The 14701-nt window shown below is 34.8% G+C and overlaps 1 protein-coding gene across 1 annotated transcript in view; it reads right to left on the minus strand.

Annotated features, from left to right (window-relative positions):
* Nucleotides 1–14701, minus strand: part of ITGA8 (integrin subunit alpha 8) — a 205931-nt gene that overhangs the window by 61078 nt on the left and 130152 nt on the right. The window contains exons 21-23 of the mRNA XM_074192923.1: nucleotides 13417–13509; nucleotides 11291–11370; nucleotides 4868–4948 (exon numbers count right to left, since the gene is read on the minus strand). Of these exons, the coding sequence (XP_074049024.1) occupies nucleotides 4868–4948; nucleotides 11291–11370; nucleotides 13417–13509 (254 nt within the window). The remainder of the gene's footprint in view (nucleotides 1–4867; nucleotides 4949–11290; nucleotides 11371–13416; nucleotides 13510–14701) is intronic.

Consider the following 14701-nt stretch of genomic DNA (forward strand, 5'->3'; position numbering starts at 1 on the left):
TCCAACCCACCCCATCCTGCCTTTCTAAGTAAGTGAAGTCTCTGCCTCTAATTTTTTTTTTTTTGCATTCTTTCCTTCTTTTCTTTCTTATGGTTTCAGAGAAACTTCTCTTGGGGAAGTCAATCTTGGCACCTCAACTTTCAATGTCAACCTCATCTCTTACTCTGTGACCCTGCTTCATCAATCATTCCTATTCTCAATTTCTCCTAAGGTTCCCGTTATTTCTCTTCCCATTTACTGTCCTATTTCCTAGCCAGATTAATATATATTTGTTTTCTTTGCCTCCCACCAATTAGAATTTTACTCCTAAAACTTTTATAATCTGTTGTTTTGTTCTCATCACTACTGAATGAGCTATATCCAGCATGACTAATGATTACCTTATCACTAATAAAAACACTTACCCCAATCTTGACCTCTCTGAAGCATTTTCAAACTAGTACTCCTTGTTATCTTCTCCCCCTTTGGTTCCATGAGTTTACATTATTATATTTCTCATTTCTATCTCTCTGTTTATCCCTTCCTAGTTTCCTTTGTTGGTTCTTCATGATCCTCCTACTCTTTAAAACTCTTCTAAGATACACTACTGCTGCTGCTACTACTACTACTACTACTACTATAATTACCACTACTACTACCACTACCCTACCACTACCACTATCACTACCACTACACCAATTCTAACTACTATTATCACTATCACTACTTCCTCCTTCTTTTTGCTCTTCTCTCTGTCTCTTTTTCTCTATTTCTCTGTCTTTCTGTGTCTCTGTCTCTAACCTTCTCTCTATTTCTCAGTATTTGTCTCTGACTCTGTGTCTCTGTGTCTGGCATTTTTGTATCTCTCTTTCTCTTTCTCTTTCCACATTAAATTGAAGTTACCCATGATCAGGGTCTGAGTTGCATCTATCTTTCTATTCCTAATATCTTGATTATATTTCTTGATTATAGAAAATACTTAATAAATGTTTGTTGAGTTGGCACCCCTGTTAAATAATGTTTCCTTTTCTAGATTAGGGAAAAATGTTGAGGGGTGAGGGTATGGATTTCCAAATATTATCCCACATCAATTGCCCATTTTAAGAAGGAGGAATATAATTGATTATATAAAGCAGATTCATTTCCAACAATCTAACAACCCTAGGGAAGAGTCAAAATTGGGTATTGAGCTAAATATAGATGGAATCATTGTCAGAAAACAACCCAACAGATGACATCCCTTTTGGCTATGTGAACTCACAACCAGTGTCAATAAAGTCATAGGAAGATAGGTCTTATAGCTGAGGGAGATCCTATACAGATCAAGCACTGATACTTAAAGTCTAATATTTAAATTTAGTATTGGGAGGGGTCTTAGAGATCATTTAGCTTAATCCCTAACCAAAACATGATCTTGTTTACATATCCACTCTTTGCTTATAGACCAGGAAAATCATCACCCCTAAGAAAATTCATTCCATTTTTGGAAAACTCTATTTTTAGGAATTTTTTTTCCTTCTCTTTATTGAGCTGAAGTCTTTGTAACTTCCACCTAGGACCATGACAATAAATTTATTTCCTTTTCCATGTGGTAGCCCTCCATAAATCTGGAGACTATCATTTCCCTTCTGAACTATTTACTTCAGGGTAAATAGCCTCAGTTCTTTTGAGTATTGGTATGAATTTAAGACCGCCTTCTTCTGGTCCTGCCGGTCAATGCCACTTGAAAAATATAGCATCCAAATGGGACATACTGTTCCAAAGTGGGGTTCAGAAGGCCTGATTATAGGACAACAATCTTGTTCTACACATTCTGGTCCTGTTCATCCAGGCAAAGCTTTTTTTACCTGCCTGACTCTTCATACTGATAACTCATGTTGTATTTGCAGCTCATTACCACCCTTAGGCCCTTTTTCATGTGAATTGCTTTTTCATCATTGACTATAACCTATATCTACTTCAGTATTAGCCAGTACTTTTTTTTTAGGTTTTTGCAAGGCAAATGAGGTTAAGTGGCTTGCCCAAGGCCACAACAGCTAGGTAATTAATAAATGTCTGAGGTCACATTTGAACCCAGGTACTCCTGACTCCAGGGCTGCCCCTTAGCCAGTACTTCTAAATGACTCACAATGCCAACAATTCAGAATATAACTGTGTTCGAAAAAACTGGGCTGGTGAATTCCTGTATGTTTTAACCTTAATGCTAGAATTCACATTTGGCTCAGAAGAACATACATGAAGAGATTCTTCAAATTTATCATTTAAGATAGAATCTGATTCAAATAACAAACCAGTTTACTTGTTGCTGACCAAAAATGGTTAACTTTTCCTTTGGATCACACTCGGATGATACTCAGCAACCTTTCTGGTAGAGAGGCACATGTTGACATTTGAAGGGAAGAATTTTATTTTCAAAATTAAACTTTAACACCACTTTGGGGAGTCAAATTTAAGATGTTTGATCACCAATTTAATGAAAACAACCCTATAATGAAGTTTTTGTGGGATGACATATCACAGCTATTAAAACAAAGGCACTGGTTTCATGTGTCTCTCTACCAAGAAAGGAGTCACAGTGACAAGGAAACTAAAACATTTATCCCAGAAGTTCAATATAAGAAAACAAAGGGAATAGTTTACATTGTTGTAATTGGCCTTAGCTCACTTCACCAAATTTCCCATTTTATTTACAACAAGAAACTGATTTCATTTTGCATTGTTAGGAAACTGAAATTTACTCTAAGAGTTTCAATTTTTAGGGGTGGCTAGGTGGCGCAGTGGATAGAGCACTGGCCTTGGAGTCAGGAGTACTTGGGTTCGAATCCGGCCTCAGACACTTAATAATTATCTAGTTGTGTGGCCTTGGGCAAGCCGCTTAACCCCATTGCCTTGAAAAATCTAAAAAAAAAAAAAGTTTCAATTTTTAAATATATTTTTCAATGTGTGAAAAGTACAAAAAGGATAAGATAGCAAAGAATATTGCCTTGCTATCTGTTATTCTCATCAGCACAAATATAAGAAATTATTAAATGTCTAAATCTAGTTTTAAAATGAAATGAAAAAAAGGAAATGATTGGTATGTAAGGATTGTATCTTAAGTGGGATTTATTAAGTTGCTATGATTTACTGATTTCAATGGAGAATAAAACTGATTCATTTAAAATTCATTTTCTCTTTTCTTTACCTAGTTTTGCCTTGTATATGATATAGACTTAGATTGTATAAAGTCTAGCAGTCTGATTCCTCTAGTTCATATTTCATATTTGATTATCCAATTAATAAGAGATTATGTTATAATTTCAGCTATGCAAAAATTGTCACCATTTAGACCATCTCTATAAATTCTTGTTCAGTCACTTCAGTCAAGTTTGACTTTTTATAACCCCATTTGGGATTTTTTTGGTAAAAACACTGTAATCATTTATTATTTCTTTCCCAAACTCATCTCAAATTGAACAACTGAAGGATACAATTAAGTGACTTACTTACCCAGGATCACATAGTTAGTAAGTATCTGAGCCCAGATCTGAACTCAGGAAGATGAATCATCCTGACTCCAGAATTGGTCCTATATCTACTGTACCATCTAGTTGCCCATGCTTTAATAGATGGTTTACTAATTTGTTGTAGCCGAAAAAAAAAACCCAACTGACTACCTATTATCTTAAATCTTGGTTCTGAGTTTCTCAAACTTGACCATGCTGATCCTTGGATGATGAATTTTTCATACATATATATGTATATTATCATCATTCACAATGATATCATGGTAAATAGGAAATTATAGATTTCTATTGTAATTAAAGAATTAAATACAAATGGAATAATCATCAGAAAGAAACTTAACAGATGAAATTTTGGCCATAACAATTTGGGACCAATGTCAATGAAGTCATTGGAAGACCTGGGCCTATAGTGGAAGGAGTTCCTATATAGATTGAAAAATTAAGATTTAGATTTTGAATGGGGTCATAGAGATCATTTAGTTCAACCCCTCATGATTTTTTTTTTTTTTTTTTGGTGAGGGAATGGAGTTAAAGGATTTGCCCAAGGCCATACAATATAAAGTATCTGAGGCCAAATTTGAAATCAGGTCCTCCTGTCTCTAGGACCATTGCTCTCTCCACTGTGCCAACTAGCTACCCCATTTAGTTCAATCCCTACCTAAAACATGAATCTTGTTTACATATCCAATCTTTCCTTAAAGACATCTCTGACTAGGAAAATCCCCCCAAAAAGGTTTACTACATTTTGGTAAAGTTCTCTTTTTTAGGAAGTATTTTTTTCATTGTTTATTTTTCTATAGGGAGCTACAGTTGAAAATTTTAATTAAAAGTATCTTCTACTCTTTGACATAGATCTGGAAGAAATATATGAATACAAAAAAGGGACCGTATAGGAAACTCCTGTTATGAGAACTCATTTCACCAGGGTAGATGTGGGCATACATAGATAGAGATGTAGGTCCACATAGATAGAGACAGATAGATGACATATGTAGCTATGAATATTTATGTATATATGTGTTTGTGTATTATATATACACATATACACCTATACAGATATATATTATATATACTATCTAAATATTTATTATTTTAATTATATTCCATATATATATATATACACACATACATATATGTACACACATGTATGTATACACATGTGTCTTAGTGAGCTGGTTATATCCATAGAACTATGTGGTCAGTCTAGGGTCATATAACTATTAAATGTTAGAGGTGATATTTAAACCCAGCTCCTCCTGACTCTAAGCCTTCTTAGTGCTCAGTTTACTCTGGCTCTATTCAGAATATGTAGGTGCTATTTTTTCCAGTATTTTACCTAGATATGTAACCATGCTATTATATAGTTGTAATTTGTTACTTACCCTCTTATCTCCACTTGAGCCATCGCACTGATGTTGATTTTCAAGTTCACAGAATTGCTATCCGGATTATCCTTGTTGGAACTAAAATATAATATAAATAATAAAATATTAAATCTAATAACAGTGAAGTATGTATTTTCCTAAAGAATAGTAACTATAAAACAAAGAACAGTAATTGTACAACTGTACAATACATCACCAATTTCAAGTGACTTAAGCACTCTAAAACAATCTTATTTGAAAGTGAAATTAACTTTTTGCAGGATCAAGAGATTTTAGTACTTATCACATATAAAAAATATCTCTGAAAACACTGTAAATGTCAGGAAGTAAATTAGTCTTTGGAATTTGAAAGGAAAAATGACTAATTTTAGTTTGCCTTCCAGGATCTCCTAGACAGATTCTTTCATAAATCTGTACATTATTTCCATTGTTTATTATTAAGAGAATGCCCAATCAAAGCTTAGGTATCCAAAGTATAATTTTAAAAAAATCCCATTATTTTGGGCTATTGGAAAACATTATATTACCTACTTTCCTTACAATAAGTATACTTTCATGATCCAGTGGAAAGATCCCTGACTCTGGAGTTAGAGTAACTGGGGTCTAGAAATAATAGTATCCAACTCTGATGGTGGTCTTCAAAATGAAATCAGATGTGCACAAAGCACGTGGCAAATTGAACAATGCTTTTTAAAAACTAGTTATCGTTGTTGCTGCTATAGTACATCTCTGATGCACACTACCTGTGTGACCTTCAGTAAGTCACGTAAACTTTCTGGGTTTTAGTTTCCTCATCAGTAAAATGAGGGACTTGGACAATATGGTTATTGTGTTCAGCTTCATTTCCATATATAGATCCTGTTTGTTGAATGAATATTCTCTCAACACCCATTGTCTGGGTACATGGGAAACATGGACTTAGGAGTAAGTTAGTTTATAAAAAGAAACTAAGTTGGATTGAAAAAACTGTAACATCTATGGTCTGATAATAGAACAAGGAATTGTCCATAAAGTGTTTCAAAGATATCAGGTGAAAAACTCACTTTTTGCAATTAAAAAAGTTATGTAAAATCATTCTTATATTTGCTGATTCTTAAGCAGATTGAATTTGGGAAAAACATCCCCCACATTGTTGAATAAAAGATGGCTATGTCAACAATCAAAGCATTAAAAACATTTAAAGAAGATAGGTCCTGTAAAATTGAAGCATTTGCTGAATCAAATGTATTTCCCATTTTTATTCAGTTGTGCCCAGCTTTCATGATCCCATTTGGTTGTTTTTGGCATAGAAATTGGAATAGTTTGCCATTTCCTTGTTCAACTCATTTTACTGATGAGGAAACTAAGGATAACAGGCTTAAGGGATCTACCCAAGGTCACATCTAAGTATCTGAGGTCAGATTTGAACTCAGTTTTCCTTACTCCAGGCCCAGTACTCTAACCATTGTGCCTAGTGTCCTAATTTATTTCCTGCCAGCTTTAAAGTTAATACATTAGCTACATTCTATAACTGCATAGGCAGATGGAGAATGCCTTAAAGTCTGGTTACCTCCCAGAGAGAACTTCCTGGGTTTTTATTTGGGAGTCCAAGATTGGAAATACTGATTCAGTGAAAAGTGGTGTGAACTCCCAATGAACAGAGATTCTTCTGGTTAGTTTCTTAAAAGTATTCTAAATTTAGAAAGTGAGAAGAATAGGATAAAATTCAATAGAAAGTCTCAATTGGGGGAAAAGGTTATTAAAATGTGCTTCTTTGGTTCCCTCAATTCTTTTTAAATTTTTTAATGTCCTGATTGATCGCATGTACTGATAAGGCAACCGAAACTGCAAACACACTTGAAAAAACAGAAATGGGCAGATGGCAGGCTCAGTTTCTATAATGGGCTGGCACTGGTATAAGCCTAGAGGGAATGGCTCACCACTGTTTGAACCCCATTCCCATACTAGTCTATTATGATCACATCTGGGGAGCATCAGTTAGCTGGAAAGGTTGCTTTTTCAAGGACATCATTGGGAACCACCATAACCACTGAGGAGCAATTAAACAATTGTGCTAGATGTTCCGAGTTCCTTTTAAGTTGTGGTAATGATTTCGTTTGCAAACCTGAGCCTTCTAAGGAGTAGCTACACTTTTTTTTTCAATGTTCATGGTAGTGAAAAACAAGGGGACTGGCTTAAAAGACCAATGCTTCTGTTTAAGTGTGTATTTCAATTGTGTCTTATTTTCAACTCTTTTAATTGGAAATGTTATTTTTCATAACATACAGCAATGTAAACAGATATCAAGTATGGAAACCATTTTTTAACATGAGATATATGTTGACTTTTTAGAAGTTAAGCTAATCAAAACCACAGAAATCCAAATTTCTGATTTCTATCCAAAAATCACACCATTTCACAGCAATTCTGTGATATTCTGCAGTATAGAATTTCTAGGGAAATTTGTACTGAATCCAGTAGTGCTTAACAAAACCTCCCTCTAAAAAAGGAACTACAATTAATATGTACAGTTTGTATGCTTTCTTGACTGCTCTCTGAACAGCAAGCTTCCCTTGCTAATACTGCTGTTATATTAAACAAGTAATCCATCATTGTCTATGATATAGTGCTATTTATACTTTCCGCTCTATTTCTAAGCAAATTAATGGTGAATTTCCTCTACAGAAGTGCATCCTGAGGGATGCCAAGGATAAATATGTTTTTCACTTATTCTTCCAATGCTAGAGCATTTCCTTTTTCCTTACCATTCACTGTTTTCTCTGTCTCTGTCTCTTCCCCTTCTTCCCTGCTTTCCTCCTAAAGATATAATTTAGACTTCTGAGATTCTTAACATTTTGATTATATTAGTCAATAGAAGCAGTATTCAGTGTATAGCTTCTTTTCCGTGAAGAAAAATATCAATAAAATAATCACATGGGTCTGTTATACACTTAGGAGACCCTCCTTATGGAAGGAGGAAAATACTTTCTTGTATTATAGAATAAAAACAGTGGGTTAAAACATTTGGTAACTACAAGTTAATGATTCTGAAAACTAGCTTTCCTCCATTTGGGGAACAGGATTCCATATGTGGGGATCAGCATTCAGGAATGTCCCCTTGAGAGTTGAAATTTTATTTTGAACATTTGTTTTACTTTGAGTTTGGTTGAACTTGTTTAAGCTAAAATCAAACCGTTTCACTACAGTCTTTGCATCTTTGGAATCTATCAGAATAATACTTGTGATTTCCTGGATTCCAAATGTGTCTTCCAATCCTGTTTTTGTTTGTGTTTTATGTATTCCCTAGGACTTTGTAACTGAGTCACAAAATAAGATTTGGGGAGAACATCTAGTTCAATCTGCATTTCACAGATGAAGAAATTGAGAAAAAGATAACCACAGAGTGAAGAGTTACTAGAATTCAGATTTTCTGATCAGGGATCCAGTCTTTTGGACAGTTCCATGACTGTCAATATCATGATTTTTTTTTCATTTTTCAAGATAATTCGCAGATGTAACACATTGCTACAACATTGAAGGAGAAAGGAAAATCAAAACAAATTATTATAGGTGCAAGTAAATGTGAAAAGAATATCTATTATGTTTTCAGTTTTTAATTTACCAATCATGATCAAAAGGGACTCTTTTCTACAGAAAAGTAATAGTGAAGGCTCCTAGAATGATTGATCACTCAATCAGTCCTAATAACTGTCCTTTTTAGTATATACAAGTACTGCAGTTTTGAGTAAGAAAGAAGGATAAATTAATTTTCTTTCTTTCTTTCTAAATGGAAGTTCTGTTTATTTTTGGGAAACATTCCTGAAGAAGAGGAAGAGAGAATCCAGTGAACTATCTACTCAAGGAAGCGGAACTCTATAACTTTGCTCAAAATGGCAGACAATGAGTGGGATGAAAAACTGATCATGACTTAACTAGAAGATAAATTGCAATTTTATGATACATAGCACCACCTGGACCTAGATTGAAAATGCATGTTTCTTATGCAATCAAGTAATTCATTAAAAAGTGGTGAATGCTCACCCGCTGCACTTAATCACCAAAGAGAATACAAATAAGAGTCAATGCCAACAGGAAAGATTTAGGCTAAATGTCAGAAGATCTTACTGGCATGCAGTGGAGAAGGAATATAAAGTGAGGTACAGTATTCCTTTGCCTTAGAAATCATTTGTAACTGCATAAATGAATCCTTGTCTTGGGTGCAGTCCTGCATGGACAACCTCATCAGTTCTATTACACCCTCACTGGTTCTGAGTATTTCAATGTCATTCATCAAATCAGTTCTAAATTTTTTCTTAAGTGTTAGGGATAATACCTGTGATTTCAGTGGGAGAGGGAACATGCAGGTGAGAAAACTCCCCCTGCTAATGGAGGTTTACATTTTTTCCTTTCCTTTCCTTTCCTTTCCTTTCCTTTCCTTTCCTTTCCTTTCCTTTCCTTTCCTTTCCTTTCCTTTCCTTTCCTTTCCTTTCCTTTCCTTTCCTTTCCTTTCCTTTCCTTTCCTTTCCTTTCCTTTCCTTTCCTTTCCTTTCCTTTCCTTTCCTTTCCTTTCCTCCTTCCTTTCCTCCTTCCTTTCCTCCTTCCTTTCCTCCTTCCTTTCCTCCTTCCTTTCCTCCTTCCTTTCCTCCTTCCTTTCCTCCTTCCTTTCCTCCTTCCTTTCCTCCTTCCTTTCCTCCTTCCTTTCCTCCTTCCTTCCTTCCTTCCTTCCTTCCTTTCTTTCTTCCAACACAATGGGGTTAAGTGATTTGCTCAAGTTCACACAGCTAGTCAATTATTAAGTGTCTGAAGCTGGATTTGAAATCTGGTCCTCCTGATTCCAGGGTTGGGGCTTTATCCATCGTGTCATGGTTCGTTCTTTTTCTAAGGTTGGTGCAAGGCATTGAGAAGTGAAGTCCTTTCCTGAGTTAGCCAGCCATGATGTGTCAGAGAGTCCTGCTAACATGACGTTTTTCTGACTTTGAACCTAGATCTCTAACCATTGGGCCATGAATTTTCTTTAGAATATTTTAAGAAGAATGCTGACTCTAAGCAAATTCATTATGTAATAGTCACATAATTCATTATATGGATTCCACATTGAAAATCCTGGCTCCATAGTTTTGTTCAAAGTTAAATGAAAGTTTGGGGCAGCTAGGTAGTGCAGTGGATAGAGCACCGGCCCTGGAGTCAGGAGTACCTGAGTTCAAATCCAGCCTCAGACACTTAATAATTACCTAGCTGTGTGGCCTTGGGAAAGTCACTCAACCCCATTTTCCTTGCAAAAAAAATCTAAAAGAAAAAGTTAAATGAAAGTTCTAGATCATTCTGTTAGTTGCACAATCTGGGGCACGAAGAGAAAAGGGACCGACCCTCATTCATCATCAATAAATATTGATCCAACGAATGGCCCTGTTGAGCCACTGCATTGCTCTTGGCTATTCCTTCTAGCATAGTGTTCCTTCCAGTTTTCAGGATGAAGGGATAAGATGGGGGGGGGGGGAATAAATTCAACTAAACTCAGAGATATGAAAAGGATCAGTCTCATTAGTAAGAAGTATAGATATTGGAGTACATACTGAGATTTGGGGATTGGTCAGGGATGGTTCTCAATTTTATTTTATTTCCTCCCATTAGTCACTCTGTTAAAACTCTGCCATCATTCATTTATTCTTTCATGTCTTAGAGGTTTTGCCTGATCTCAATCTCTCCTATTAAAATGAAAATGCTCCATGGGAAAGCGTCACACCATCAGTTATCATTTATTGAAGATTAGGTAATAGTTGTCTGGGTTCAAGGTAGATGCTTGAAAGGAAGGCTAGGGGTGACAGTATGGGGAAACAGGGAAGAGGAATGAAAAGACAAAGAGAGAGAGAGAGGTAGAATTTACCTATTTCATAATCTGATCAAAGATTAGACCTGATAATGAGGTTCCTTTTTTTTCTCTAAGACATATGTAATAACTGACAGGGGCTAGGAACAGCAACTCTTACTTGTGCTTCCATGGGATGGTCCCATAGGTCACTTCAACCAATACAGAGAAATATTGAAAAGAATATCTTAATTAAAATATTAATCAAAGTGAAGAAACTCCTAGAAATCCAAGGGTCCTTTTAAAATCATTGATGCTTTTGACAGTATGGTGAAGCCTATGGAACTCTTCTTAGAATAATGTGTTTAAAAACACAAAATAAAACATGTTGGGTTACAAAGGAAATCAATCATTTTGAGTTAACACTTCTCAAAATATTAAAGTTTATAAATTCACAGATGACCATGGACTATCCATGGACTCCAGATTAAGAATTCATGTCTTGGATGAGTGATGAAAGCTTTGATTGATTACTCTTTCAGAAGAGTTTTTAAAAGATGAATAAAATAAAACAACAAGGGAAGAAAAATATTTAGTTCAAGAATTTACAGACTCTTAAAGTTGAAAGATCTTACCTTCTGATTTGGAGATCAAAGTCAATGCTTGTATTTGTATTTTCAAGATGGGGAACAGCAAATCGGAGGCCAAGTGAGTACTAAAAGAGAATCAGATATGAGACTCAGTGATGACAGGATCCTAGAATCAGATAGTCACCTTTGTTCCCAATTTAGGAATTTCTTAAACAGATGGGTCAGCTATCTAGCATCTTCTCAAACACTTCTCTTATTGGTGAACTCATTACTTTGAAAGGAAGCCTGTTTTCATGAATTAAAAACAATAATAAATAAAGGGAAATTATGAATGATCAATAGTATGGGTGAATGGAATATCATGTTCATAACTAGAATTAAAAACTTATCAAAGATAGTCCTACTTGGCATTCTTTGGTATTTTTTTTTGCTAGAAAAAATTGCTTCACAACAAAGAAGTTGATAAACCTATAATGTATTTAGGTTTATTATGGTTATTATTTGCTGCAAGAATCAAATGAGATTTTTATACACACACATATATGTAAATATGTAGATACGTATATGTGTTTGTATGTATGTATCACTGTAAAAACATTAAGAGCAGCAGAGAGAGGAATATGACATAGCTCCAGCCCTTATGAAAACAACTTTTAAAATACTAAGGTTTAAAATAATACTCCCTTAATTTGAATAATGCATCATGTCTTTAAAAGTGTCTTTAACTGTAGAATAGCATTGCAATCAATAGACATATAATCTTTTATAAACTCAAAGTAGGCAAGTGATTATACCAAAATGTCACATGAGAAAACAATAAAATGAAACTGGATGTGGTCACAGCTATTATAAGGGGAAGAGAAAAAAGTTTTCTGCTGCAGTAATCCTCAGAGATTAAACTGATACAAACAACTCTATCCCTTGGGTGGTCAAATGGATTGGCTTCCTTTCCCCCATCTTTACTTGAAGTCATTTTGACTTTGAAGTATTAACTTTGGGGACATATTTTGTCTGATCTATAGTTTCCTTTATGTGATGATGAAATGACATTTTTTTATCCTCATTTTCTCTACTTTAGGTAAAGAAATTCCCTAAATTTTAAAAATTTCACATTATTCTCAGTCTGGATTTAATATTAACACAGGAATTAGAAACTAATGACCTGCAGATGCTGAATAGCAGTGACTTTATTTCTTTCCTCTTTGGTCTTAGGTAAGTGTTCTCTCTCAAACTAGGTGGTTGGATTTTTCCTGAAATACTAGGTAGGAAACTGATTAATTGGCTCATAAACACAAAGCAGTTATATAGTTTTCTGTGCTGTAGTTCAAATAGCTTATTCTTATTTTATACCTTTAAAACTCTGGCTTCATATAATATTGAATATTTGAATCAATTTCATAATTTAAGAACTCACTTGTATAGTTATAATTTATGTTTTATTTTTTTAAAATGACATTTGAAATCACAAGAAAGATAAGCTTGCTCTTTGCTGTATTATTGTTGACTTCATTCTCAGAATAAAATGATTAATGAAGGAGACTTAGGACCTTTTTTACCAAGTTGAAAAAATATAGCAAATGGAAATTATCACAGGAAATATAACACATTTATTAGTTCACATACAGAAGAGGCACTTCAAAGACCAATTGAGAAATCTTTGAAATTTCACCGTTAAGTAATGAGGAGAGAGAGAGAAGTTCCCTTGCTCTCTGTGCCTCAGAAGTATTTGGTCTCTTATTCTGGTCATCCAATTTCTTTGCCTGTAAGTATGTGTGTGTATGTGTGTGTATGCGTATTTCTCTCTCTTTTTTAATTGAAAGTGATCCAAGAGGGGAACTCAGATATTTCTGGGGGTTTTAAAAATTGAATTTCTATCATAAGTTTTATAAGTAGAACTAATTCAAAGATAAATCTAAATCAGAAAATTGGTTCTCAATATCAAGAAGAAAGCAAATAAAGTTATTTAGTTTTGACATATATATTTGCATATGTATATACATATTATATATGTGATGCTATATTTCATTACTCCAAAAATTTCCCATCTAAATGAGCAATTTGTTTTAACCACTGCTTGTTAAGTAGCTGAGTGCTAATTGAGTAGTTTTCCACTAACTTCCCTTAAAATTCAATTAGATAAAAATCAGCCACTGCATCTGGTTTTCTCTTACATTTGTTCCAGCCACCATAGGGTTGCCCAGGTCACAAACCACCATTCTGGTTACATTGTCCATCTTGTACTCACAGTTCAATGGGTGCAGAGCCTGCAACAAGAGAGAACACCAACATTGAGTTCGGGAGTCAGAATAAATTATACTGTGACAACCAGGGCAAGCTTTGGGGCTGTGAAATTCCTTTGATTTTAAACACCTGCACGGGCAATTTTGCAAAAAGACTTAATTTGGGACTGTCGACCTACAAGGAGGAAATGGGGAATCTGAAAGGGATTGGGGTGGGGAGAGAAGCATAATTATAGAATTAAATGAAATGGAGGAATATATCTGATGTGTTCTGGTGAGGAAAAAAACATGTGGTGGGGTATTTACTGAAACATTTCCAAACCTAGTTCCTATCTCCTAAGATACAGATTCAAAACATGAAAATAACTTTAATTACTATGCTATAATGATGACATGATAACTATGAGGATGATGATAGCCTTAAATATCTATATGAACAGGAGTTAGCAGTCCTTCCATCAAAAAAAATGAAAGGTAGTTAAAAGTGAAAGTACGTATCTATGAATATCACAGGGATGTGCCATGTAATGATTTTTCAAAGGGACTTTTGAAGATTTCTTTTTTTTTTTTATTTAGTGTTTTTGAAGGCAAATGGGGTTAAGTGGCTTGCCCAAGGCCACACAGCTAGGTCATTAGTAAGTGTCTGAGACTGGATTTGAACCCAGGTACTCCTGACTCCAGGGCCAGTGCTTTATCCACTGTGCCATCTAGCTGCCCCAACTTTTGAAGATTTCAATCAAAATCAAAATGAAGATAAGTCTGAAGAGTTTCAATGTCTACTTCAACTTCAGGGTGGTGGAAGTCACTGGGGATAAGAGAGCATTTATTCCTGTACTACTCAATATCTGGAAAATTGAATGATTAGTTAAGTAATTAAAAGTAGATTCATATTTAGACAGTTCTATATTCGAAATTACTCTACAAATGACAACTGGTTTAGTCTAAAGAGGGCTGAATATGAAAATCTTGGGTGCTACTCTCAACTCTTTCTCAACTTCCTCCCTAACCAATTGGCTATTTCTATTTTCACCACAAACTTTGCCTTCTCTGACATTATCCTTTAACTTTGTGCAAGCTTTCATCACCTCTTACCTGGACCACTACACAAAATTTTCTGGTTGCTCTCCCTTCCTCATGTCTCTTTCCTTTATAGACCATCTTCCACTTAGCTGTCAAACTGATCTTCCTCACATGCAAGAATAGGGGCAAGTAGGTG

The sequence above is a fragment of the Macrotis lagotis genome, chromosome 7, assembly GCF_037893015.1.
Source record: "Macrotis lagotis isolate mMagLag1 chromosome 7, bilby.v1.9.chrom.fasta, whole genome shotgun sequence".
In the NCBI taxonomy this organism is placed as follows: domain Eukaryota; kingdom Metazoa; phylum Chordata; class Mammalia; order Peramelemorphia; family Peramelidae; genus Macrotis; species Macrotis lagotis.